Source organism: Arvicanthis niloticus, chromosome 18 (genome assembly GCF_011762505.2).
Source record: "Arvicanthis niloticus isolate mArvNil1 chromosome 18, mArvNil1.pat.X, whole genome shotgun sequence".
NCBI lineage: Eukaryota > Metazoa > Chordata > Mammalia > Rodentia > Muridae > Arvicanthis > Arvicanthis niloticus.
Window position 1 is genome coordinate 47,521,473 of NC_047675.1, and position 26,978 is coordinate 47,548,450.

General features: G+C 52.7%; 1 protein-coding gene and 1 long non-coding RNA gene across 4 annotated transcripts in view; one reads left to right on the top strand and one right to left on the bottom strand.

Annotated features, from left to right (window-relative positions):
- Window positions 1-7,726: 7,726 nt before the first annotated feature.
- On the bottom strand, window positions 7,727-14,881 carry LOC143434999 (uncharacterized). 3 transcript variants are annotated; one of them, XR_013104948.1, is made up of 5 exons: window positions 14,444-14,881; window positions 12,370-12,526; window positions 9,370-9,554; window positions 8,557-9,264; window positions 7,727-8,250 (listed from the first exon to the last, which is right to left on the bottom strand). It is a non-coding gene; the product is annotated as an uncharacterized LOC143434999 (long non-coding RNA). The 3 variants fall into 3 exon arrangements; XR_013104947.1 differs by lacking the exon at window positions 14,444-14,881 and having other exon boundaries at window positions 9,370-9,536; window positions 12,370-12,799; XR_013104946.1 differs by lacking the exon at window positions 14,444-14,881 and having other exon boundaries at window positions 12,370-12,799.
- Jph3 (junctophilin 3) overlaps window positions 13,140-26,978 on the top strand; it is a 64,542-nt gene continuing 50,703 nt past the window's right edge. Inside the window, exon 1 of the mRNA XM_034522257.2 lies at window positions 13,140-13,769. Within this exon, the coding sequence (XP_034378148.1) occupies window positions 13,388-13,769 (382 nt within the window). The 5' untranslated portion in view covers window positions 13,140-13,387. The remainder of the gene's footprint in view (window positions 13,770-26,978) is intronic.

The following is a 26,978-nucleotide window of genomic DNA, read 5'->3' on the forward strand; positions in this document are numbered from 1 at the left end:
ATGTGTGTGCTCTGTTGTATGTGTGAAGCCTGCCACTCTGAAGGGTTCATCTACAATCCTTTCCTTGCCCTCACTCTCCCCCAGAGCTCTCCCAAGGCCGTCTCCAGTCCAGGGACTAGGGTCCTGAGCCCTCGTGTTAGTGACGACTTAGGTGTAGAGGCATGTGGTGAATGTCATCTGTCACATGAGCGATGTGTGTGACTGGGTACAAACTGCACCAGCATCACACCTCCTAGGCATAGGGAGGTCACAGAGTGGCCGCGGAGGTTTGCTGGAGGCTGACTGTTAACGAGAAAAGCTGTGAAATTTCTCTTTTGGAAGAAAATGCCCAAATGCCACAATAGCAGTGGTTCAAGTGGATAGTAAAAGAACCCGAGTGCCTGCGCCCTCCCCTGACTTCTACCTGAACATAAGACCTAAATGCAGAGAATGCAGGGGGATATGCAGTCGGGGGTGGGGGTGGGGATGGCAACCGGCGCAGTACGCATGCTCAGGCTCCCAAGGCAAGACTGTGTCTCCTGGACAGCAACGTAGCAGCTGCAATGTCACGCCTGGGCCAGATGGGGTCTCCCTCGATCTGCGATCTTCTGAGGGCCTGCTCAACAAGCCGCCAGAGAAGCTAGGCCACAGGCCACAGCACCTCCTGAGACCTCACGGAGCTAGTTGGTAACTTCTACCTCCCAGCCTCAGTCTCTGTGCCTCTCTGGAGCTGGTCAGGTTCAGGCACTGGCTACACAAGTACCCAGGCTGGACCGGCAGCTGATGGCAGAGATTCAGGCATCATGGAGAGTCCAAGAGCCGAGCCCGGAGGTGAGCAGTGTCCAAGAGCTGGCAGCCACGTGTCTGGCCTGGCTATTGACATGCTGCTCTGGGCTGCCGCCTGCACCAGGCTTCCTGAACGACAGGTGGTGAGAAAGAAGCTATCCATGTTGGACAGGCGAGTAGCAGCCACTTCGGGTGCAGTCTGTGAATGGACTTCAGCAATGCAGGAACCTGGGTCTCAGCAGGACTAGAGAACTGGCCATGGAGCCACAGGGTCCAGCCAACCCTGTTGTATGCTGCGGGGCATGCTAATTTATCATGAGTGGATCACAAACAACAGGCAGCAGCTGTACAAAGTGCTTGTGCCATTGGACCTGGGCAATGGTCGTTTAGAATTAATGGAAGCAGAACTGATAAGGTGGGTCAGTGGGTAAAGACACTTGTCACCAAACCTGACGATCGGAGTTTGTTCCCCAGAACCCACATGGGGGAAGGTGACAACTGACTCCTCAGATTGCCCTTTGACCTCCACACACCCACCACCCAAATAAATCCTGTAGAACTGTGTTGGGGACCGACTTTTAGCAGAAAGCGGCTATCAGCTTTGCAGCCATCTTGAGCCATATACCCTGACATGAGACTTGGATTACAATCGCCTACAACAGCTGAGCACACTCTGATAATCTTGGTTTAGATACCTTGGGTGTGTGAGATTAAAGGTGTGTGAGATTAAAGGTGTGTGACTTAAGAGTGTGACTTAGAAGTGTAGAGATCAGATTTAGAGACAAGACCTAAGGGCATGATTAAAGGTGTGACCAAAAGGCTTGGCTTAGAAGTGAGACATATAAAGGTGAGAGGCAGACAGAAGACAGAACAGAGAATCAGACAGGAGAGAGAGAATCAGACAGAGATGAGAGAATCAGACAGAGGAGACAGAGAAGCAGGCACTTGGGAGAGAACTTGGAAGAAGTAACTTGGAACTTGGAGGCACTAGGAACTAGGAACTAGGAACTCAAGACTTGGGACTTGGACTAGGAAGAGAGACTGAAGAATAAACGGGATTGAAACACACTCTGTCTGGTCTCCATTCTTCGAGTCCGTCCTCACTCTCTCTCTTGCTGAACCCCGACCCTCGGACCGGAACGGCAGCTTGGGCCGGGATACAGTGGCCGCCAAGCGCGGGGCAGCCCGGGCCTCAACATTTTGCTGGGGCTGCGACAGAACAGTTGGAAGGGAGAGGTCAGAGGTGCGTGTAGAAGCCTTTGAGGCGGTACCTCCATACAGTGGAACTATGACTGTCCTCTACAAGCACAGGGGATATAGCCACTTCATCTGGGAGGTGGCTGCTTTGTTGGAGGACACAAAGGCTCGTACTTGGCAGCCTTTGGTGAATGATTGTTTCCGTATCTCCTGTCCCTGTCGACTTTCACCACTGCCTCCCTTTCAACACATCAAATTTAGTACAAATCATCAGAGCAAGCATCTCGCTCGCTCTCTCTTACAGACACAGAGACAGACAGACAGACAGACAGACAGACACACACACACACACACACACACACACACACACACACACACACACGCACGCAAATTTGAGCACTTCTCCTAGGCGCAGCCTAAAGTCTAGCCCTGCCCCTGAGGTCTAGCTCTGCCTCTGAAGTCTAATCCCACCTCCTGAAGTCTAGTTCCTCCCCTCAAGTTAGCCCCGCCCCCCGAAGTCTAGCCCCTCCCCCGACACCTATCCCTACCCCCAAAGCCTAGCTCCTCCCCCTGGGATCCTTGGGAGAGGGAGACATTGGTCTACCCACAGAGGTTGCCCTACCTTTCGGGCCACTGCTGTCTCCATTGAAATGGCACAACCTGTGCCAATCTACTCTGGCCTCACTTGAGGCCATTCCAAACCTTGGTGTCTGGGATCAAAGGGAGGGGAGGGAAGAGCAGAGAAGTGCCGCCCCTGCCTCTGTATCTCTGCAGCTACAAAGACTTTGAGCTCACTGGCTTCCCCATGTGTCCCTTGGATGCACATGTCTACATAGACAGGAACAGCCTCCACCACCCCATACCCCACCCCCACCCCAACCTCGGGATTGTGGTGGCTGGTATGCACATCCCAGAGCCCGTCTACTTCAGGGCCACCCACCCCAGCATAGCCCCCTCCCATGCTGACCCTTCCACTTTGCCCAAAGTGAGACATTATGGACTCCAGAGGCTGGTTGCCCAGGTTCAAGTCCCAGCTTGAGTCTTAGCTGTGTGACCCTGGGCAAATGCCTTACCTCTCTGAGCCCCAGTTTCCTCCTCCATAAGGGAGTCAGGAGTTAACTACTTCACACGCTGGTGCCAGGCACCGGAGTGGACAGGTGGACGGAAGGGAGGCAGTTAACAGTGTAAGTAAGCATGATGTACAGATGACGAGACTTCAAGGCCCTAAGCAAGCCATATGGATTTTTAAAATCTGCCATTCCCACCTCTGTGGAAAGATGCAAGTCACTGATCAGTCGGGCTAAAAGCGATTTGATGAAACCAGGAACTTGCCAGGAGAGTTTGCAAAGCAGCTCTGGGTTAGCAACACCTCGGAGGTTCTGGAAGGATCTATGCTGAGCAAAACATTAGCTGTCAGAACTTTCCCACAGTGGGGTGGCGAGCATTCCCTTTTTGGTGTCTTGTTTTGTTGTTTTTGAAGTTTCTATGATTGGATTGATTAGACCATGAGCCAAGCATGTTTTTCCAAAGCTCCTTGGGCAGGAAGCAGGGCCCCGAGAGGTCCCTCCCCACCTCTTCTAAAGAAGCTGCTTTCCCCAGGCCTCAGAGCTATTGGAGGGAAAAGGTTACAGGGTCAGGGGACACATAGGACAAGAAGCACCCACAGACCAGCGTATAGAGGCTTGTTCTCCTGAAGGAGAGTGGGTGGGTCAGGCTTCCCCGGAAGCCCCAATATGAGAACAGTGCCTTGCTTTTCCATGAAGTAAAAACTTGTACTACAGGACAGCGAGAAGGTTTGAAGGTAAGGATGCTCGAAGCTAAGCTTGACAACCCGAGTGGATCCCCAGAACTCACAGAGTGGAAGAAAGAATTGGGTTCTGCAAGTTGTTCACCGACACACAGAGAGACCCTGTCAAAAAAAAAAAAGAAAAGGAAAAAAAAAAGAAAGAAAAAGAAAGTTAGGGGGAGGGGATAGAAAAGACAGCTCACACAAAATAGGTTTTCGTAATCATACATCCAGAGAGAGTCTTGAATACAGAAGGTGCAGAGGACATGGCAAAAATACAAAGGAATGTGTTTCACTGCCAGAGAAGGACCTAGACAGACATGTCTGTAGTGAGGACACACAGATGGCCAGGAAGCACACGAGGAGATGAGAAAATGGCTGATTGCCAGGGAAACACAAATCGCGGTCCCACAGAGGTACTGCTGCAAGCTGCAGGGACAATCATCATCAGAAAGACCAGCAATGACATTGGAAGGTTCCAGAGACACAGGAACCCCTGTTCTCAAACCCTGCTGGTGGGCATACAACCATGGTGGGAACCTCTGAGCAATATCTCAAAAGATAATACACAAGGTTGTCATGGGGACAGCGACTCCTCTCCCAGGTCACACCAGAGGCATTCAAGTCCTGTGTCAGTGTAAAAAGAACATGCGTACCCCTGAGGACAACCTCGTGGCAGAGACAGCAAAGGTCCTGCCTCAAGGAGATGGACAGACAACGATCAGGCAGCACAGTATGTCCCCATGATTGGCAAATGGCACAGTCTAGTCACCTGGAGGAGAGAGCGCAACCCAGCCACATGACAGGATGTCATGCAGCCACGGATGGAGGGACGTGTGCACGCATGCCCAGTGCAGATGAAGCTCAGAGATGTGCTGAGGGAAGGCAGCCAGGCGCCCAGGGCAGGTGCCGCTCAACGGAGCCACTTATGTGAAGTGTTCGGAAATGAGAGTGGTGGGTTCTCAGAACGGGGAGGAGGGGCGCAGGGATGGGCCTGCTCATGGAGGCAGGGGTTCTGTCTAGGTTCACAGAAGGGCTAACTAAGCATGGTGACAGAATGGCTCACACTGTAGGAATCACTGTAAGCATCAATGGCACCCACTCAATAGGCAACTGATAGAGCATGCGGATCACACCTGGCTTAGGGCTTTCATCGCTGTGATAAACACCATGTCCAAAAGCAACTGGGGAAGGAAAGGGTTTATTTCAGCCTACACTTCCACATCATCGTCCACCATCCAGGGAAGTCAGGGCAGGAACTCAGGCAGGAGCATAGAGGGAGGAGCCATGGAGGAGCACCAGCTTACTGACCTGCTCCCCATGACCTTTGTGGCCTGCTTTCTTATAGAACCCAGGACAATCTTCCCAAGGGTGGCACCATACACAGTGGGTTGGGCCATCCCCATCAACAAAGTGTCCCACAGACTTGTCTAAAAAACAATATATATATATATATATATATATATATATATATATATATATTACATAATATATATATATGTATATATATATATATATATATATATATATATATATATATATATGATTTTATATATGTGAGTACACTGTCACTGTCTTCAGACACACCAGAAGAGGGCTCCAGATCCCATGACAGATGGCTGTGAGCCACCATGTGGTTGCTGGGAATCGAATTCAGGACCTCTGGAAGACTAGTCAGTGCTCCTAACTTCTGAGCCATCTCTCTAGCCCCCTGTCTACAGGCCAATATCAAGGAGGCATTTTCTCAGTTAAGGTTTTCTCCTCTCACCTAGCAGTGGTAGCACAGGCCTTTAATCCCAGCACTCAGGAAACGGAGGCAGATGGGTCTCTGTGAGTTCGAGGCCAGTCTGGTCTACAGAGTGAGTTTCTGGACAGCCAGAGTGACACAGAGTAACCCTGTCTTGGAAAACAAAGAAACAAAACAAATTTCCTCTTCCCAGATATGTCTAGTTTATATCAAATTTTGGACAAAAAGCAAACAGCTCCAACATCTCAACAAAGCAACTGACCAAAAGCCCCCAAGGACTGAAGCCCAACCGGATATTGGTGTCAGTGTAGTTTGGTTGTACTTTCAGAGGTCCTCTGGCTTCCGGTACTGATGAATTCAGGGTCTGAAACCTGGGTAAAGCCTACCAAGCCTGTGGGCCGAAGGGAAAGAAGTCTGGATGAGTTGTGTTTGCCTAAGGAGCTTGGGTCCCAGCACCCTTTTGTTCTGAAGACTGGGTAAACAGCACAGGAGACAGGGAACTAGAAGAGAGGGTGCCATCTTGGTTGTATAGGCAGAAGGCAAAGAAAGGAGAGGCCTGAAACAGGGAGCGTGAGTCCACAACCCCTCACCCCTCTCAGTGATTCTCTGTCAGCCTCTCCCTCTCAGAGGTTCAAATGCAGTCATTAAACATCTGGCGTGGATGGAGGCTGAGTCGGACCCAGATGTGAACACTGGAGACTCTCAAGTTGTGTCTTTGCTCTCCCACAGCAGATTCTGATGTGACCAGTCTGGGCCATGCAGAAAACCCTGTGCTGTGATATGGCGACACTGGGCAGAAGGGATATAGAGGCTGGGCAGGCTTCCTGGAGGAAAAGGACCACAAGCCGAATCCTGAATCCAATAGAAGGAACCCAGTAAGAGAAGCTGGCAGGAGGCAGGGTGGGTACAGGAGTTGAAAAGCAGAAAGAGAGGGGTCTGGGGTGCATTGAGAGAGCCAGATGTCATCCTAAATTCAGGGAGGGGGGCTCTCCCTGAAAAGTATGGCTGTGAGCCCCTCTGGGTGCCTGTATGTCTGATGGTGCCAGTCTGCACCAGCCAGGTCTCTCATCTTTGATGTCAGACCCTTGGATCTGCCCTGCAGTCCGCAGCAGCCGCTCTCCTGAAGCTGTGGTCTCTCGGACCAGCCCTTCCACGTGTGTGATGAGCCTTCATGCTCCTCAGCTTCTTCTTTCTGGCCCCTCCTCCAGGTGGAGCTGATCCATTGAGACAGGAGAGTGGGATGTAGACCCCCCATTCCCCTGGCTGCTGGTCCTCATCACACTGATGGGCTGTGGGAGCAGGGAGGAGGGCTACATAAGAGTAATGTGTTAGGGAATGATGACAGGGAGGCGGTTCCTCAGATGGCTTCTATGTCCCCCACACCATCTGCTGAGCAGGAGGGGTGAACAGGGCCCCCAGAGTCTCCCCACGGTCCCGTACGTTGTGTCCCCAAGTGTCGTGTTGGAGATACCAGCTGGAGTCTAGCAAGTAGGGAACGTGGGTCAGAAGCAGCCTGCGGATTACCTCGAGCCGTGCCCTTCACTCTACTCTACGACAAGCTTCAGCTCCCTCTGTGCTCAGGAATGCAGGCTGCTTGCTTGTTTGTTTGTTCATCTACCATGTACTCAGCATCATCTGTGCCAGGCTCAGGGCTCAGTGCCACGTGACAGGTCCACCTGGCCAGGCTCTCTATTCCCTGCGTGAGTAGACAGGACCATGAATTAAAAGACAGTCACATGACAAAGTGGTACATGTGGTCCAACGTGCTGATGGGCTCAGAAGGAGGGACCGGTCTGACCCGGCTCTCCCTTGACTCTGGAAGTGAACCCCACAGTGAATGTGTGCAGGGCACTCGGGCAAGATTGTGAGGATGGTTCGAGCAGCACAGCTGCGGCCTGGGTGTGTGTCTCCCTAGGGTGTCTTGTGGTAGAAGGCTCAGTGCCCAGGTGAGGCTGTTGGGAAGTGACAGAACCTTTAGCAGATGACTCCTAGTGGACTGTCCTTGATTGTGCTCTTTGGAGGTGAATTATGGGGCCCCGTCTCTCCAACTCCACATCTGGCGATGTGAACTCTTCCATGCATAGACGTGCACCTTTGCTGTGATACAGTGGCTGAGAGAAAGGGTCCTCCCCCAAACTGAGCTGATGCAGGCACTATGCCCTTGGGCCTCTAGCATCTCAAGCTAAACAAACCTTTTCGCTTGATAACATTTACTGCCTCAGGTACTAGGCTATAGTGGTTTTTCTTTCACAGCCGAGTAGTTCAGCCTTAGAAAGCGGAAACAAATGTCTATTCCAGACAAGAGACCCAGCTGTGCAGATGAATCGTAAGCACAATGCTGGGCAGAAAGGATGGGACCCACATGATCCCATTCACATGAAGTTCAGAAGCAAGCAAGATGAAGCTACCCAGCATGAGTCGTTACATGATAAGGAAAAGCAACGATCACTAATTCTGGTTTATGGCTTTATCTGGAGGAACAGAAAGTAGGTTATAAAAGTAGGTTGTACAGGGCTTGGGGTCCTGAATAAGGTGCGATTCCCTAACCAGAGCTAGTGAGCAAGAGCAAGCTATCCTTCCATGGGCAGTCACTATGTAACGATTTCACCAAGGATACAAATATGCATTGGCCATGGGCAACAAAAGAGATGCATGAGGAAGGTGGCAGATACAAAACCCTGCTGTGATGTCTGCTGTTTGTTCACGTCTCCCTGGGGCCAATGACCCAATCTGTCTAAGACTCATGATCCCTCATCTATAAAGGGGAACAACAACAACAATATAATACTTGCTCCATAAGGTTGCTTTAGGATTAAATCTGACAGCAAATGTAAATTTCTGACTACAGTCAGGTACACAAGCTTAGTTTTCCACCATCACCACCACCATTATCATCCTCACCATCCTCACCATCCTCACCATCCTCACCATCCTCACCATCCTCACCATCCTCACCATCATGCCCACCATTCCACCTGTCTTAGGGTTTCCATTGCTGAGAACAGACACCATGACCAAGGCAAGTCTTATAAAGGACAACATTTAATTGGGGCTGACTTACAGGTTTAGAGGTTCAGTCCATTATCATCAAGGTGGGAGCATGGCAGCATCTATACAGACAGGCATGGTGAGGGAGGAGCTGAGAGTTCTACATCTTCATCTGAAGGCAAACAGGGGAGACTGACTCTTTTGCACTGGGTTAGAGCTTGAGAACTAGGAGACCATGAAGCCTGTTTACACAGTGACACACTTCCTCCAACAAGGCCACCCCTCCTGTAGTAGTACTTCCCATGGGCCAAGCAAATTCAAACCACCACACCATCACCACCACCACCACCATCACCTCCACCATCACCACCATCACCACCATCATCATCCTCATCTCTATCCCTGTCAACTTGAAATCCATGATGTCATCCACAGACTGCCCATCCTGACTTGCTCCTGTCCTCCTTCCTGCTGCACTAAAGAAGTAGTCATGCTTTCTTCCTGCTGTCACAAGGCAAGACACTATTCCTTGACTGGGGTTCCCGGACCAGGAATGGCCCTCGGGCTACCTGAATCTGTTTCCCATGTTTCAGGAGTCCATCCAGGCAATGCTTACAGCGGAGAGAGAAGACTGCAGCAGAGAAGGCGAGGCCACAGAGAGCACAGAACTTAACCTTGAACTTCCAGACTTGGAACGTTGGGCAATAGAACCATTGCATAACCCTCCTGGTCTGTGGTCATTAGTTAGGGCTGGCCCACAGCCCAGTCACTGGACTCCATGCTGTTGTGGAAGGAAGTAGCAGAGATGGGACTTGACAACAGAGCTCTTGCTAGCGTGCAAGAAGGCCCGAGTTCAATCCCCAGCACAACCCAGGCACCTGCACACCTGTAATCCCAGCTTTCAGGAAGATCAGGAGTTCAAGGCCAGCCTGGGCTATGTGAGATCTTGTCTCAAGAGGAGTTGAATGACATCAGCTTTGTGAGCTATGGGTTGTCTAATAGATCTCAGTCAGCTCATCGGAGCGTCAGTGTTGATGTGGAGTTGTGGACATCCTAAGTGGACGGCCACAGCTGTGTTACAAACACACAACAAAGAACAACAGTAGCAAAACAAACAAACAAACAAACAAACAAACCAAACTGGAGTTTGCATGACCCTTGGCTTAAAACAACAATCCATTTTGCTCAGAGACTAAAGATATGATGAGGCTGGAACAGAGGGATTCTCTCCCAGGATGGTGTGAGCATGGCTCTTCCTGGATACTGACTACTTCTGAGGGTCCCTTTCTCTTTATTTTTAGTTATTTATTTTATTTTTCTTGCCTGGAGTTCGAGGCTGCCTCTCACTGTTCATGAGCTAACTTCTGTTGTACTTGTAAGCCAGTCGGGGAACAAGAAGGCAGAACCCACCTAGGGGTGGGAGGAGGGCTGACTCTAGGACCATTCATATGGGAGACTTCGCTTTTAGGGTGAGGAGTTAATTCAGGGGACACTAGATGATGGCTGAGCTTTTTTTCTAAAATATTTATGTTTTTATTTTCTGTATGTGTGCATCTGTGTGTATGTGTGTGTGTGTTTGAGTCTCTATACATACCACATGTGTGCAGTTCTAACGGAGACCAGAAGAGGGCGTCTGAGTCCCAGGAACTGGGGTTTCAGTTGGTTGATTGAGAGCCATCCACTGAGGGAGGCTGGGGGAGGGGGGAACTTGGTTGCTCAGCAAAAGAGGCAAGAGCCATCTCTCCAGGCCTGAAACATTGTATTTTATAGGTGCCTTCTTGACAGTTTGAAATAATTTCCAGTCAGCTCTCAGTTCTAATTTAATTAACACCTTCTTCCTGGGATGAGCAAGTCATGGGGACTGAGCCCAGGATCTCCCGTATACCGGACAAGCATTCTACGTGTGCTCACTCCTCAGACCATGACTGAGTTCTTTCAAGGAGACAATCAGGTTCATGTGGGGATGGACGGGAGATTTCTACATGAAGGAGGCAGAGCCCCACACCCACCACCATGGAATGACAACCAGAAAACATCCTCAGCATGGAGAGAGAGAAGCCAACAACAAAAAGAGATACAGAGGCTGGAAGCCCAACCCTGGTTATTTTCTCATTAGCAAAGCTCTTATCCAGAGGGGCCAGGCGGTCTTCTAGACAAGGAGAGCCTGTGATTCCACCTGAGGCCACTGAGGCATGGTTTCTAGCCAAGCTCAGCACCCAGAGAGTCCACAGAAGACTGAGGCTGGATACCTCAGTGGTAGAGCACTTGCCTGGCACACGCGCACACAAGGCCCTGGTTTCATCACCAGTGAGAGGCTGCAGAATCCTGCTTGCGAGGACAGCTTTGCCTCTTCCTTGGCTCTCGTTTTAAGTTGCTGGGTGGTACTGTGTTTAAATCACTTTGGCAAAATTCCTCTTAAATGCAATCAATACCTCCAGCCCTACTTTAATGGGGCAAACAGTTCCAAACTGCACAAACACGCCTCAAATGTCTGGGCTCCAGAGACCAGAGCAAGTCACACCCCCTGAGGGACCCCAGAGATGAGAGATGAGAGGGGGGAGTTCAGGGGAGGCTGGCCAGGATGGCAGAGAGCAAAAGGCATGCGTGGTTGGGGGTAGCAGTACCCAGTATCTGGCTGGAGGCCACCATCGCTCACCAGAGGGAATGTGTTTGCCATGCAGTGCAAGCAAGCAAGGGCTGCAGAGTCAGCAAAAGGGGGCAGGAAATAAAATGGAAGACGCAGTCAGTGTGTTGCCAGGCATGGTTTATTCCTACAGTGTAGGGGAAGGTGGCAGTTGAGAGCCAAGCATTCCCCATCATGATCCCAGTGGCAATCCTACTCCCTCACCCTTACTAGATGCTGGATACCTGGTCCTTGGATCCTCACCGTGACCCAATTGGAACGGTTAGCCCCATTTTACAGGTCAGGCAACTGAGCACAGAGACATGAAGTGGCTACCCAAAGCCACACAGCTTGGAAAGTGGAATCAGGTTGTGAACCCTAGCCTACAGAAGATGAGTCTGTGGCCCAACTTGACCACATCCTTGTACTAGCTAACAAATTCAACATACCAGTTCAGATTCCATTTAGATTAACGCATTGAAACACACAGAAGCAAAGTGAGTCTGGGAGGTTGGAGATTCTCTGTCCTCCGGGTGTATGGCAGGCTGACGGGTATGCTGCTTGGTGATGGGGGCAGGGGGCTGTATGCTAACTTCCAATCAAGTCTAAGAGGTGATGCACCCAGAAGTCCACCATAGGCATTTGGAGGGCCATCTGAAGGCGAACCCTGAGTCAGGGACCAGAGTGACTGGAAACCTTGGACACAGAACAGGAACTGGAAGCTTCTCAAAGTCTCTGGGGAGAAGAGAGGAGCCTGCCATTTGACTGGTGGGCCTTAAGGAGAGGATGCTGTGCCTAAGACAAGGAGTTGGGATTGGGGTTGAAATCTGGGGTTCTAGAAGCACCCCCATGACCCTGGCTGGCTGCAAGTGCCACCCTGCACCTCTTTTGCTCCCAGTCTGGGACTCTCCACCGCCTGGGATTACTGGGCTGCCTGTCACCACCATCCCCCACTAACATCGACCCTGTGCAGACGCCCCCTCCTCCTCAGCCCACTGCATTGCCCGCTGCCATTCCCTGCATACATTCCGGGAGGGCAGGGGATGTGGGCTCCTGTCTTCGGATTGATGGTCCAGGAAATGCATTTTCAATTAGTCCCAGGATGCTGAGGTCCAAGCATCTGACAGCATCTCTTGGTGGGGGTGGGTAATGAGTGGAGAGAGAGAGCTAGTAACTGCGGAGTGGCGACCCCAAAGAGCGACAACTTCTGGAGTATGTGTGTGTGTGTGTGTTGGGGGGTGGGGGGGGAGGGGCAGGCAATACCTGTTGGCCAGGGCGCAGGGCCCACGGGATTGGGGTGGCCTTGCTCCAAGATGCAAAGGTGTAGCCCAACTTTCTATTAATTTTTGGAGGGGCTAAACGCTATTCGCTAAAGGTGAGTTTTCCGAGGTGAGCGCCTCCCCGGGGACCCTCAGCAGCCCTGAAAGAAGGGGGAGAGAGAGTCTGTGTCACAGGGAGAAACCACCTGTGGTTGGCAGGAGCCTCTCAGTCAAGTCGTGGTCCGCGCGGGCCGCGGTGCGGATGTCCCCGGAGCTGGCGGGGTGGGGACCGAGCGGCCCTCCACTGCCTGCGGCGCCCGCGCCTCCTCCCGGCTCCCGACCGCCGCGTGCGCTCGAGGTGCCCGGTTCCTTCCCGTTACGCAGTTCCTGTCCCTTTAAATCCCAGCCCCTGGCAGCGGAGACTGGGGCGCGCCGGCCGGACCCCGGGCCAGGGGAGGGGCAGGGCGCCCCGGGGTCCCCGCGTGCGCGCGCGCGCGGCCGCCAGCGCCCCTCTCCAGGCGGCCGCGCGCCTGCCGGGGCCCGGAGCGCACGCCGCCGCCGCAGTGCCGCCGCCCGGTCCGGCCGGGATCGGTGCAGCCGCGCGCGCCGCCGCCCGCGGGCCCCGCCGCCCGGGCCTGAGCCGCGCCCCGCGCCCTCCCGCTCCCGGGGCGCGCGGCGAGGGGCCCTGGCGGCGAGGTGGAGCCGCGGGCACCAGCCGCTCCCCCGCCCTGCGCCGCCCCTCCCCCGCCTCCTCCCGGTCCTGTCTCCAGCGGGAGCGCGAGACGCTGGTCAGGCTCCGGCGCAGCTCGAAAATGAACAATCGCCGCGGGCGGACCTAGACGCCGCCGCCGGTCCGCGCGCGGGGTCGCGGGCGAGCTTCGTCCTCCCCCCCACCCCCCCGAAAAGAGCATCGCAACAAAAAGCCAGCCAGCCAACCAAGACTCCGGTTTGTTGATCGCCCTGTTTCTTCCTTTTTTTTTTTTTTTTCACCGCTTGCGGGATTCGCAAACCGCGTTACATGCATGTCCAGTGGGGGTAGGTTTAATTTTGACGATGGAGGGTCCTACTGCGGAGGCTGGGAGGACGGCAAGGCGCACGGCCATGGCGTCTGCACCGGCCCGAAGGGCCAGGGCGAATACACCGGCTCCTGGAGCCACGGCTTTGAGGTGCTGGGCGTCTACACCTGGCCAAGCGGCAACACGTACCAAGGCACCTGGGCGCAGGGCAAGCGCCACGGCATCGGTCTGGAGAGCAAGGGGAAGTGGGTGTACAAGGGCGAGTGGACGCACGGATTTAAGGGGCGCTACGGGGTGCGGGAGTGCACGGGCAACGGAGCCAAATACGAAGGGACCTGGAGCAACGGACTGCAGGATGGCTACGGCACGGAGACCTACTCGGATGGAGGTAGGTGAGGGCGGCGGGGGCGGGGGAGGAATGGGGACCGTCCCCCTCTTTCTCCTTCTGTTTATCTCCTGGGAAGTTGAGCCTCGCCTTCCAGTTGGGCTGTGGGCTCCTGGGCCATCTCCTAGATTCCCAGGAGGCCTCAGCGGGCCCCTGGCCACAGGTTGCCCCATGCTTGATGGGGACAGTGGCCCATGCCAACCCAAGGGTTGGGGGCTCTCCAGCAGCAGGGCTCGGCGGCTGCTGCAGCAGCCGAGCCAAAGTCTCAGCATATCCCGAGGAGCAGGCCAGAGATTTGCACCTGCCAGAAGGCCAGGCCAGGCCGGGTCCTCCGCCACCTCTGGGACCTGCCAAGGCAGGAGGGGCCTGGAGGTAGACCCTTCCCCTCCTTTGGTGTTGCCTGCCTGGTATCCCCAGAGTCAGGCCCTCATTGGTTTCTTGTTTTTCTGCGGTGCCCAGGGCCTCCCTCAGTCCTAAAGCAACCCAGGCCAATGGAGAGGGAGCTCTGGGAGCGCCAGAGGCGGGGGATGCCGACCAAACCAAACAGCAAGGCAATAAACTTCTAGGTGGTTGGACACAGGCTGTGGAAGCAGGCTGCTGGAGGGAGGGAGGGAGGAGGCCCATCTGTTTAGCGGGAGCCCAGGAATCTGGCCGTTCAGTGGCTGAATCATTTTCACCTTTAGTTTAGGGAATCGCTCTGCGCCTCCAGTGTAAGATGCCACCACAGTCAGGGCAGAGCCGGTGCCGGAAGCCAGGCAAGTGCCAGTGTGATGGTTTCTGTTCAGAAGTCCTGGCTGGCTTGGCAGCCTCCACTCCAATGTCACTCCTCAGCAGCGCTGAGACCTCGGGAATTCTTATAGGTCCTGGAAGTCAGACCCCAAAGCGGAGCTGCCTGGGGGCCCCCTCCCCCTCGGGGCACTTATCCCAAGAGGCTGTTCTCTTGCCTCCCTCTGGGCCTGGGCGGCTTCGGGGCTTTTCTGCACGGGTGCCTGGGAAGGAAGCAAGCCGCAGCAATGACTTGGGCTTCTGCGGGGGAGAGAGAGAGCTCTACGGAGCTTGTGTGTGTGTTCTGCCTGAAGCCAGCACCTGCTCCCGGCCACATCTAGGAGTGATGAGGGCTGGAAAGTAATTATTATTTTGGCTTATGCAACTGAAAGACAGGGTTCGTTATTACCCGAAGAGGAGGCGGAGCCTGGGCAGTTAATTATATAATGCTCCTGCCTGTCTGCGCCTTGCCCAGCCCTGGTCCCAGGCGGCCTTCCTGTACTGTTGTTTTCTTGACCCTGACCCTGGGGTACTGAGGCCCTCCTGAGGTTCCAGGCGTGTGTGTGTGTGTGTGTGTGTGTGTGTGTGTGTGTGTGTACACATGTAGTTACATACTCAAACATGCACTCTCGGTTAGGTCCTTGAGGCAGGTGTGGGTGACCAAGGTGGGTGGTCCAGCAGCCTGGTGCTCCCAGCAGGATCCTTAGCAGGCAAGTGTAGCCCAGGGCAGTTGTCACCTGGGGCTCTGGCTAGACAGTTCTGCAAAACTGCCTTCTAGAGGTACCTGCTCTGGAAGCGCTATCTTGGTGCCCTGGGCTGACTGGACCCCTATAGGGAGGGGAGAATCCCAGAATACTTGAGGGTGGGGCCTTCCCTGTGCTGAGGCCTGCCCACACTACAGACATTTTTATTGGCTTAAAGAATTCTTTCTTGCCACCAACAAATATTTATTGAGCATTTACTATGGCCAGATGTGGTAAGCTCTGGAAACCCAGGAGCAGGCCAAGCAGACATGATCTTCCCAGAGAGTTCGCTTACTTGTTCTCCATGGGGAGCTGGGAACAGGCACTGAGCCTGTCAGAGACTCCGGGCCTGGTGTGTTCAGTCTGTCCCGTAGCTGACTCCTAAGGATTGTGCTCCTCCACCGGGTGCTTTCCAAGCTTTTGGCCCCCTGCAGTACTTCCGTGTCCCCAAAATCTTGCCTGGTCCAGTCTACTCTGAAGGGAAATCAATGGGACCATAGATATGTGTGTGCAGAAGTTCAGAGCCCACCCTTGTGGCCGAGTCCCCTTGCATTAGGGCCACATCACCTTGCTTTTTGCTACCTCACTTTCCACAGGGGTGCTCCTCTTGCCCTGAACCCCTCAAGGGAAATTCTTAACCCTCTCTCTGGAGTACATGGCAGAGAGATAGGCATGTGGAAATGGGATTCAGGACCCGTTCTCTCTCTCGGATGTTGACATAGCATGACTGAAATTAAACCGGTCCTCCCTGCTCTGGGATTCAGGTAAAGGTGTCCAGCTCTATGACTAGCTTTTCAGTAGGAAGGAGTGACTGGACCGTTGAGGACTCAGACCCTGGGGAAATCATTCGGTGAAGCCTGGGAAGGCTGTGGCCAACTGTAGCAGCGGGCCTTGGCCTGGGTACCATGTCCCCTTACCTGGTGGGCACCAGGGTCCTTGGTTGAGGATGACTGGTTCTCCTGAGAGCACTCCAGTTTTGGCTTTACATGGAGCTGGGAATTTGGGCAGACATCAGCCTTACTCTGTAACATCTGCCCAGTGTCCAAGGCTGACTTGGAGAAGCGGCTGTTGTCATGAATGGAAGATGTATTCTGCATTCAGCTGCCATTGGTACGGAATCCGTTTCGACTGGGGACACTTCTGCCAAGGCCTCCTCCAGCTTGCTCTCCCCAGGCACAGTCAGGCATTGTTCCCTATGTGAGCCCGGTGAGCCACTCTTGAAGTCTGTACAGAGGCCCCGGGGATGAGGTCGGGGCTTTAGGAGTATAAGCTTTTTGGGTGTTGACCACCTGGCCTTGAATCCCAGCCTTGCCAGGTCTCTGCTATGTGACTTCAGGCAAGTGGCTTAGCCTCTCTGAGTTTCTGTCTCTTTGTCTTTGCAAAGGGATAATGCCGCGGAGTGGGTGCGGATGAGCTGAGGTTGGTGCCAGGAATGAGGTGGGCATTCTTTTCATCCTTACAGTCCGCAGTATGCAGAGGACTTAATGTTAACCACTCTTAGGAGAACCAACAGGCAGGCAGGACTGAGGAGTCGGAGGTGACTGACAGGTGATGCTTACTGTGTCTCCTACACCTGAGCAGCAGAGGCTTGGAGCCAGGAGCCTTGAGCAGAGGTGGGATTCTACGTTAGGTTTTCTTTGCTTTTGGTCCCTATAAACTCCCACTGTGAACTGCCTGCTGTCTCCTCCTCTACACCCACTTTCCCCCAGCACCCCAGATACAGGCAGATACATGCTCTAGGAGCCATCGCTGCTGTCCCATTGAGATCTGGGACCTCCTTACCTTCTGAAGATAAACAAGGCTTCCTCTGGATGTCTTGGACCAAAAAGTCACCCCCTCCCAGATAAACCTTCCCACACACTGAGAGATGAGTCACCGTACGCCCCGGCCTCCCCACTCCCCATACGAGCAGGTCCCGTTCACCGGCCCAGATTCCACAGCCCACACGCATCACACACACCCACAGTAAGAACTCAGATCCACCCAGGCGCCTGCGCACATGCGCGCACACAATACACCTGCCACCCAAGGATCCTCCACCCTTTCCCCCAAAGCAGCCACGTGTACCTCCTGGCTTTGTTTGCTCCTCCAGAGCCAAGGTCCGGAATCCCTGACACCCTGTATATATCCAGAGTTCTGAGGAGAAGCCGGCACAGCTGTTTTCATCTTGAACGCAAGCCTCTGGCATTGCTTCCCCTTGTGAAGGGAAACTAGTATCAGATGACAAATGGTGTTCTTCTTTTAGTCAGCACCAGGGTTTGAACCTAAGGCCTTGCTATGCCAGGAAGACACTGCCACTAAGTTACATTCCCAAGCCTCTCCTTTACTTTAAAAAAAGTGTGTCTGTCTGTCTATCTATCTATCTATCTATCTATCTATCTATCTATCTATGTATCCATCTATAGATATCATATATCTATATATTTATATATAATATTTATATATATTAGATAAGATCTTGATAATTTTTTTAGAACGGCCTTAAACTAGTGATCCTCCTGCCTCAGTCTCTTGAGTGCTGGGGATTCCAGGTCTGTGCTACTGTGCCTGGCTACTTAAACTTCCTTTCGGGCTTGGCTATGAGGAAAGCTTTGGGTTTTTTTTTTTGTTTGTTTGTTTGTTTTTATTTTTGTTTTTGTTTAAATCCAGGACCTGGGTTAAGGGTACAGTCCCACCAGCCTGTCTACACAGATACTCCACCCAGAGAAGCTTGGCTCTGAAGGAAACACACACCCCGACATGGAAGATGAAAGCATCCCCCAATCTCTCTTCACCACGGGGGAGGGGGATGTTGACAGGCTCCATCAGGTGAAAGGAAAAAGAGCAAATGACTAGTTCTTTGTTCCAGTTATAGCCGAGAAAGAAGAGTTGGTGAGAGTGTTTCCTCCCCCACCTCAGCCTCAACTGCTGGCATTGGAGAGGGAGTGGCGTCTGAGAGCACCTAGTGTGGAGTCCTGGATGTTAATGTCACTGACCCTGTATGAGGTCCTGGGCCATCGCTGAAAGAGATACTTCTAGCATTGAGGGGGGCACGTCCTCTTTAGCACCTAGGACTCCACAATTCTCAGTGTAACCGGTAGACTGGGCTTACAGGTGCCTCCACAGTAGCCCCCTCCCATGCTGGCCATGGAGGACATGACACAGTATAGAATTCTGGTCTTTCTGTCATAGTTACCGTGTTGTGTTTCTTCTGAGAAGGGACTTACTGAGTAGCCCAGGCTAGCCCAATATTAGCCCAGGCTGAGCCAGACTTACAGAAATCCTTCTACTTCCAACTTCCACCTCCTAAATAGAAATCTCTTTTGTTTAATGCTTAACAGGTTTTAATTTAACATTAGTGTGTGTGTGTGTGTGTGTGTGTGTGTGTGTGTGAAGTATGGACAAGCATGAGTGTGTACATGCCACAGGATGGCTGTAGAGGCCAGAGGAAACCCTCCTTACACCTTTATGTGGGCTTTGGGAATTGAACTCAGGTCATCAGGCGCACACAGAATATCCCTTTATGCACCAAGCCATCTTGCTGGCCCTTGCATTTTCTCATCATTGAGACAGGGTCTTATGTAGTAGCCCAAAGTGGCTTTGAACTCTCTATGTATTTGAGGATGACCCTTTAACTTCTTATCACCCAGCCTCGACCTCCTGAGTGTTTGGGGATTGCAGTCTTGGATCACCACACACCCTATGTATGGCTGGGGGTGAACAAACGCCTTGTGTGCTATACAAATACTCTGATAACTGAGTTATATCCCCAGTCCTGCATCCTCAAAAAAAAAAAAAACCAACCCCCAACCCCCCCCAAAAAAAAAACCCCAACAATTTGTTTATTTGGGTCCCCGGGTGCCAAGCTGCATGTGTAAAAGACAGAGGGCATGGTAAAGCAGGGATGGGTTCTCTCCTGCCTCCATGTGGGTCCGACAGAATAAGTACAAACCACACGCTTGTCAGCTTGTCAGCAGGCACGTTTACCCACCGAGCGGGCTCTGTCCTGGGTTTCCATTTGAGCTGGCTCCTGGAAAAGATGTCTTCAGGACCCTGGAGAGCGCAGCACATCTGCTCTCTGTGCAGATGCGGAGCAGGTGACTTTTTCAGGCCACACCCAGTGGGCTCCAGAGTAAACTCTCCTGTGTGCCTTGTGCCTTGTGAGTGTGTGTCTACCGTTCTGTCCACTCTTCATGCTCTAAGACATCTGACCAGTCCGGCTCCTGGTCTGTCTCACCCTGTGGTACATACACTCTGCTCACCTTCCGGTGCTGTTGGGCTGAGCCTGGGTGAGGCTTCAGACAGACTGGCTGTCCTACACGCAGTCCAAGGCGTACTCCCATTTCAGGTTGCGTGCTGTGTTCATGGAATGTGGCTGGGTGCATCGCGGAAGGCAGACAGAAGAATGGCTCTGTCCGAGGTGGCCGATGAGCGGGCTCTGTCCATGGTGGCGGATGAGAGGGCATCTTGTGCTTTCTCTTTAGATTGGCCTTAATGGATTAATCACCTAGAGCAGTCCTGTCCACCCCACTGGACTCTAGCCACATGCAACCATTTGCATTTAAATCTAATTAAACCCAATACAATTGAGGAGTCAGCTCCTTGGTGCAACAGCCACATCTCAAGTGCTCTTCGGTCCATGGAACAGTGGTAGTTGTGGTAGACAACACAGACAGGGACGGTCACTGTCACTGTAGAAAGGCTTATAGGACATGGTGGCCTGGAGTGTACCCTCACCAGGAAGGGATGTGACTAGTGGCCATTGCCATGTGGCCAGGGACTAAGGATGACCAGCATGCGGTGTTCACTCTGGTCAGTCACTGGACTTGATATTTCATTTCCTTCACCCTTGTTCCTGATGCCCATTTCCTTTGGACAGTTGGAGTGCCCAGGTGGAAACACCACTGTAAGATGTGTGTCTTTGGTCAGCCTCACCGGGCCTCTGTCTACCGTACCCGTTACAGTGTTTTGTTACTGGCTTGGACAACTGGCATTTGAGTCAAGGAAGCCAGCGGCAGTTGGTGAATGAATAACAGTATTAATGGCCTAAGAGTGAGATGCACGCATGTCTGAGATGAGCTAACACTCTTCCCTCGCAGGGTGCTGAAAGGAGAGGTGTGTGGCCCTCTCCCTGACTGTGTGAGAACCAACTCTCTGCAGCTGCCCTCCTCAGCTGGAAGCAGCTGCTTGTCAGGAGATCCTGTTGTGTTTGGGCCACGGGGAAGCAATAAGGCCTGCCTTGTAGTCGGCCACATTTGTTGGCTGGGCCTGGTTGTGTGCAGGGTGTGGCTTACAGGAGCAGAAGAGACAAGATAAAAGAGAGACAGAAACAAGAAATAGGGTGACGGGACCCCCTGGAAAAGCAAGGTGTCTGGACACAGATGCAAAATACAAAATAGAATTTGGGGTCTGTCACACCAGACTTTAGGAATGCTGAAGAGAAGCCCCACAAAGTCAGAGTTTCACGTGCATCCTGAGGGAGCAGCAGAGACCTCCCAGGGCACAAAGGTCCCAGATGTGTTTGGAAGACCTCATACACATACCCTTCACTTGCCCCATCCCCCACCCACTCCCCAAGTTCCTGCCTTCATGAGAACCTTCTACTCCTTCCTCTACCCAAGTGACTCCAGTGGGGCATTGACCTGCTGTTCAGCAGGTGCCCTTCCCAACAATGTCACAGGTAGTCACCTGAACCAGAAGGGACTTGAAGGTGCAAACTCCCTATTCTGAGAAACAGGACCTGGTGCTGGCCAGCAAAGCAGGGGCCTCCTCTTGGAGTCTAGGCCAGCACGTGCAGAAAGCACCCAGAAGGCGTGCCTGGACACAGATTGTCAGCTTTCTTGAATGTCTGGGCTGGGAATCTCTCAGAGCACAGACAGAACTCAGGCAAGGCTGGTGCTGGTCCAGGGAGTGCTCTGAGAACCACCGCTTAGCCAGGTGCCTCCCAGCCCTGCTGCATACTAAAATCACTATATGTGGCCTCTGACCTGTGAGACAGAACCTGTGTGTTCTCGAGGTGACCTGTGTCCTGATGTGCCCACATCTCAGCTGAGCGACAAGTCTGTCGGAGCGCTTTGTGGGACACCATTGCCTGGGTTTACATGAAAGTGCTGGTGAAGCGTTAGCTGGGTCCTGGTATGCTCCATGAATTCCCCGGGTGAGGCTAGTGCATGCCTCCAGGGAAGCCCTTTTGGTCCAGACCACTCCAGCTTTTGTCAGAACATGAGAGTCCATCCATCCCTGTTGGATTTCAAGTCTGGAAACCAGACTTAGGGAGTGGCATCCCAGGCTGGTGTTTGAGAGCAGGTGGCCCCAGGATGCTTGCTTGTGTCAGGGAGCTATTAGAGCCTAGGCCTGTGCTTCAGGAAGTAGCTGAGGAGTCTCCTTTAATACAAGCAAAGTAGACTGGACATTCCCCAAGCACAGTAGCCATGGCTCGCTCTCTGCCACCATCTGCAGGTGGCCTTTTCTGTGGCTGTGCTGGCTAATTTTGATGGTAGACTTGATTGGATTAGGAACAGCCTGGGGCACTGGTGAGGCCAGCTTAGGTTGTGTCTGTGAGAGTGTTTCCACAGAGGTCTAATGGAGGAGAGAAGGCGCCCTGAGTGTGGGGGCCATCATCTCATACTGAATAAAAAGGAGGAGTGGAGATAAAGATGAACCTTCATCTCTCTCTGCCTGAACTGGGATCGAGCAGCCTCCTTCCCCTGCGGCTACCACCGTGACCTCCTGCTCACAGGTCTGTGATGCTCACAGTCCAGAACCCCCAAAACAGTAAGAATGCATAAACATACTATATACCCTTTGTGGTGGTTTAAATATGCTTGGCCCAGGGAGTGGCACTATTAGGAGGTGTGGCCTTGTTGGAGTGGGCGTGACATTGTTGGAGTAGGTGTGGCCCTGCTGGAGTAGGTGTGGCCCTGTTGGAGTAGGTGTGGCCTTGTTGAAGTAGGTGTGTCACTGTGGGTATGGGCTTTAAGACCCTTATCCTAGCTGCCTGGAAGCCAGTCTTTTCCTAGCTTCCTTCAGATGGAGTTGTAGAACTCTCAGCTCTTCCTGCGCCAAGACTGCCTGGATGCTGTCCTGTTCCCGCCTTGATGATAATGAACTGAACCTCTGAACCTGTAAGCCAGCCCCAGTTAAATGTCCTCATAAGAGTTGCCTTGGTCATGGTGTCTGCTCACAGCAGAAAACCCTAACTAAGACACCCTTCAAAGCAGTTAGAAAAGTGACAGTCAGATTAGCAGAGGCAGGCTGGTCTCTGGTGGGGTTTTACCCTGTAAGCGCTCAGCCCCTTAACAAAACCATTCACTCTCCAGCAGAAAACCTACAGGCCTCTGCAGACTTGCGGTGCCCTGTGCCCTTCTAGGTGATCACAGAACCCCAGAGAGAAACCCTGTGCTCACCACAAATGTCTCACCCGACAGCGAGGACAGAAACAGGTAGATGGCCAGAGCCAGGAGATTCCCTCCAGGAGAGTAAGTCTGAAGTCAGGGACCAAAGCCATGTTCTCATCCCTACATCTGTCGCCTCCCACCGGGCACCCCACTCCTCTACTGCACAGCGTGCTCAGCATCTTTCTTGGGCTTGCCCCTGGCCCCCAGCTCATCAGTGTGGTCTTGAATGTTCCTGATTTGGGTTGCATCAGTAACATTCTGGAAGCTTCCCAGACCCTTGCTGCTTAGCCTCTAGGTAGGGAGAGCAGGGAACCCTCCACCTCATTTTGCAAATGAGCAACAGATGATCTAAGAAGCTGGGTCGGGAACACAGCCTTGCTCGTTTTAAGTGAATCTGGACAGGCTGCTTGTACTATGTGCAGGCTCAGGCTGTGGAGCCCCTTACTACTGCTGTGCTGAGGTCCCAAGGGCCATCACTCTTCAAGAAACACTGGTCTCCTGCTTGCTGCCCCTGGGAAGGGGAAGTGGGCATTTCAGGAGGAGCCATGGTCAAGTTTCCCTAGGAAGGGCTGCTGTCATGGTTTGAATATGCTTGGCCCAGGGAGTGGCATGATTTGGAGGTGTGGCCTTGTTAGAGGAAGTATGTCACTGTGGATGTGATTAAGACCCTCACTCTAGCTCCCTGGAAGCCAGTATTCAGCTAGCAGCCTTCCGATGAAGATGTAGGACTCTCGGCTCCTCCTGCACCATGCCTGCCTGGATGCTGTCATGCCTTCTCCCCACCCCCTACCTTGATGATGATGGACTGAACCTCTGAACCTGTAAGCCAGCCCAATTAAATGTTGTCCTTATAAGAGCTGCCTTGGTCACTGTATCTGTTCACAGCAGTAAAACCCTAACTAAGACAGTTACCAACACAGGGGAGGGCCAGGTGGAACTGCTTCCGGGCAGGCAGACTGGTTAGTTTCCACCTCTAACTGGAGTCACCTGAGAAGAGGGACCCTCAACTGAGGAACTGCCCTCACTAGGTTGTCCTGTGGGCAAGCCTGTGGGGGCATCTTCTTGATTAATGATTGGTGTGGGAGGCCCCAGCCCTCTGTGGGTGGTGCCACCCCTGGGCAGGTGGTCCTGGGTGCTATAAAAAAGCAGATAGAGCATGCCATGTAGAACAAGCCAGAACAGTGTTCCTCCTCTGTGGGTTCTGCTTGGGTTCCTGCCCTGACTTCCCTCAGTGATAGATGTGGCAGTAAAATGTAAGTCAAATGAATCTTTACCTTTCCCCAAGTTGCTCTTGGTCGGTGTATTAGCCCAGTAACAGAATGGGAAGCCATGAAAGTCAGTGTCACAGCCCTCAGGCACGCTCAGAGACTGGCGTGTGGCGGGCTTGCACCCCGAGAGGCAGAAAATGGCATTTGATAACACTTTTGGTAATAACTTTATTGAGCTATAATTCACGTAAAATTCCGTTCTCTTCAGTGCGCACTGTAGTGTTTTTAGTGTGTTCACAGTCGGGGTCTTCCAACCAGTCTTTTTCTTCTTTTTTGTCTGTGTGTGCACACGCACACTGGTGCATGTACATCACAGTCAAAGCAAACTGCAGGGGTTCCTCCTTAGGTGCCATCCTTGTTCTGTATGAGACAGTGTTTCACTGGCCCGGACCTTGCTGGCTAGGCTGAACGGCCAGTGAACTCTAGAGATCAACTCATCTCTGCCACTGCAGGGGGGATAACAAGTAGGTGCCGCCATGCCTGGCTTACTTGCGTGGGTTCTGGGGACTGAAATCTCGGGGTGTTGTTCTTCAGCAGTCTGGACTCTGACAACTGAGCAGGGTGTCACTGTGGCTCAGGCTGTCCTGCCTCAGCCTCCCAAGTTCTGGGATCCCAGATCTGCACCACTAGCCTTTCTGGAACATTTTCCAGTTCCCACCATGTCTGAAGCTCTCTTCATGCCTGGTGACAGTTAGCTTGCTTCATGTTCCCAGGTTTGCCTATTTTAGACATTTCACATGCACATGTGACATCATGTATATGTGTCCCTGTGTGACTGGCCCCTTCATTGAGCATGACATTCTCATTTCTCGGTACCCATTCTTCATTCCTTTTTTCTGTCCGAGTAGTACTCCATTTTTTGGAGAACACATGTCTCTTTCTCAGGCTTTTGCACTGGTCCCACCTTCTGGCTGCAGTGAGCAGTTCTGCTGTGACTCGTGAGTGTATATTTTCAGTTCTCTCAGGGATATCAGGAGTGGATTCTCAGGGTCTTGTGAGGTGAGGAACCAGCTGACTATTTGCTGCTCTGTCTTCCATTCCTGCCTACAGTGTGGTGAGGGTTTCATAACCCCATCCTCACTCCTAGGCTCACCTCCACCCGATAACTGCTGCCCTTCTGAATGTAGCCATTGGGACCACGTGTCTTGCTGGGGTTCTGTTCATGCTTCCTTTGGCACTGAGTGTTGGTGTCTCTTCATGTCCCATGTGTGCTACTGATGGTGTTTGAGCTCTACACTGTCTGTTTAGGTTTTGCCCGTTTTAAAACCCCCATTACTTTTTATTATTCGATTCTAGGGCTTTGTGTAGATGGTGAATATCTGTGATGCTGGTTGGGAAAGAGGTAGACCACCAGAGATCTCTTCGGGGTCGGCTTCTTTCTCCCAGAGCTCCCAGCACATGCCAGGCACACAGCAGGCGATCAGCAGGGTCACTGCTTACAGTCTTTGTCAGGGTCTGTGGTTCTCAGTAGGGCCTGTGACACACAGCTGGCTGGGTCTGGGGACAGGTACAAAGAGCCCAGGACTATTTGAATGTTTGTCGCTCTGGAGTAGCCCATGTTGGCTCCTTGTTTGGTGCTGGTGGAGACAGGGTGGTCTTTATAACCTGGAGAAAACCATCTGGGGGAGTAACTTTGGATAGAGAGTCTGGGTGGCAGAAATGGGGCTGGTGGGAGGGGCCACTGGGCCTCCTAGCCTGCAGAAGAAGCCTGTGCCACCTCGGAGTGTTCTGTGGCTCACTTGCTAGGAAAACCAAAGCAGTCCAGCCTCCTGCCTGGCCCTGTCTGTGCAGGGCCTAAGTCACTGTGCCATGTTGGGGGGTGGGGAGACACAGGATTAACTATGTATCTCAGAGAAAAGACAGCAGAAAAACCACAGGCAGGGGTTTACTGGACTGGAGTGGGCTTCAGAAACACCAACCTGACCACGAGGTAGCTTTTAGCATCAAGCCCTGTTAGGTGAAGGAGCAAAGAGAAGAGATGCATTTGCCCTGGGGAGTAAGCAGCCAGTTAGGGGGCAGGAGACAGGATGGGGTGGGAAACACTGAGGTAGAGGTGGGTTCTTGGAGTTAGATGACCTGGGTCCACTTGGAATCTCTCACTCCACACTGTATTTTCTGGTGTATCCATTTCTGATAGCCTGGTAGTATCTCGGCCTGCTGTGGAAGAGCATGACAGATGCTCTGGACCACAGTATCATAGGCTGCTGGTACAGCCTCAGAACCCTAAGGCTATGAGCTGGGTGTCCCGCGGATTCATGACATTGCCTGCCTGCCTCAGTTTCCAGCCCCTGAGAGATCTTGTCACTACTGTTAACGCTTAGTGGAAACTGGCTTCTCCAGCACCAGGGAATGTAGCCAGCTCCCCATAGGGCCATCTCTAGCCGTAGCCTCAGGAGGTGGTGGCTTGACTCTCCAGAGAGTTCCATCTGCTCCATCCCAGGTGTGGCCGATGGCCTGGGGAGATGGTAACACTGAGGTAGGATGAGATAGGGAGACTGAAGTAGTCTCTCAGGGCCAGGCCTGGGATGGATTCGTGGCTTCTGCATGTCAGAAACTGGTAGGCTTAGACCTGATAATACAGCCTCATGTCCCACCCTTGGATAGGTCAGCTGACCTGCTCCAGGCTTTTCTCCTTCCTATCTGTCTCTGACAGATGACCAGCCCTTCTATAGCTACAAAGATCCCTCCCTAGAAAACCCTAGAGCTGCCCGTGGAGTTCTTGCAGGCACCCCATGGGTAAAGATTTGGGCCCCTAACACTGAAGGACTTGGGCTTTAGGGGGGCAGGTGTTGGGGGAAGCCCTAAGCCAGCAGGGTTCAATTCAGACTGGTGTTGTATAAAAGAGAGACAGCTCTCTAGAGAGGACTGTGGGGAGCAGGGCTGTGATTGGTTGGGAAACACCCGTTCTTTGTCTTTGCTGGAGAGAGGTGGTTGGTGTTTGTGGGTGGCACAGTAACCTGCTTTTTTTGCTCACTCTCCTGGTCTTGGGGTGACTTTGTCTGCAGTTGACACTCTAAAAGGCAGTTCATGGAAAGACATCAGCAGGGTCGGGGGCAGGAG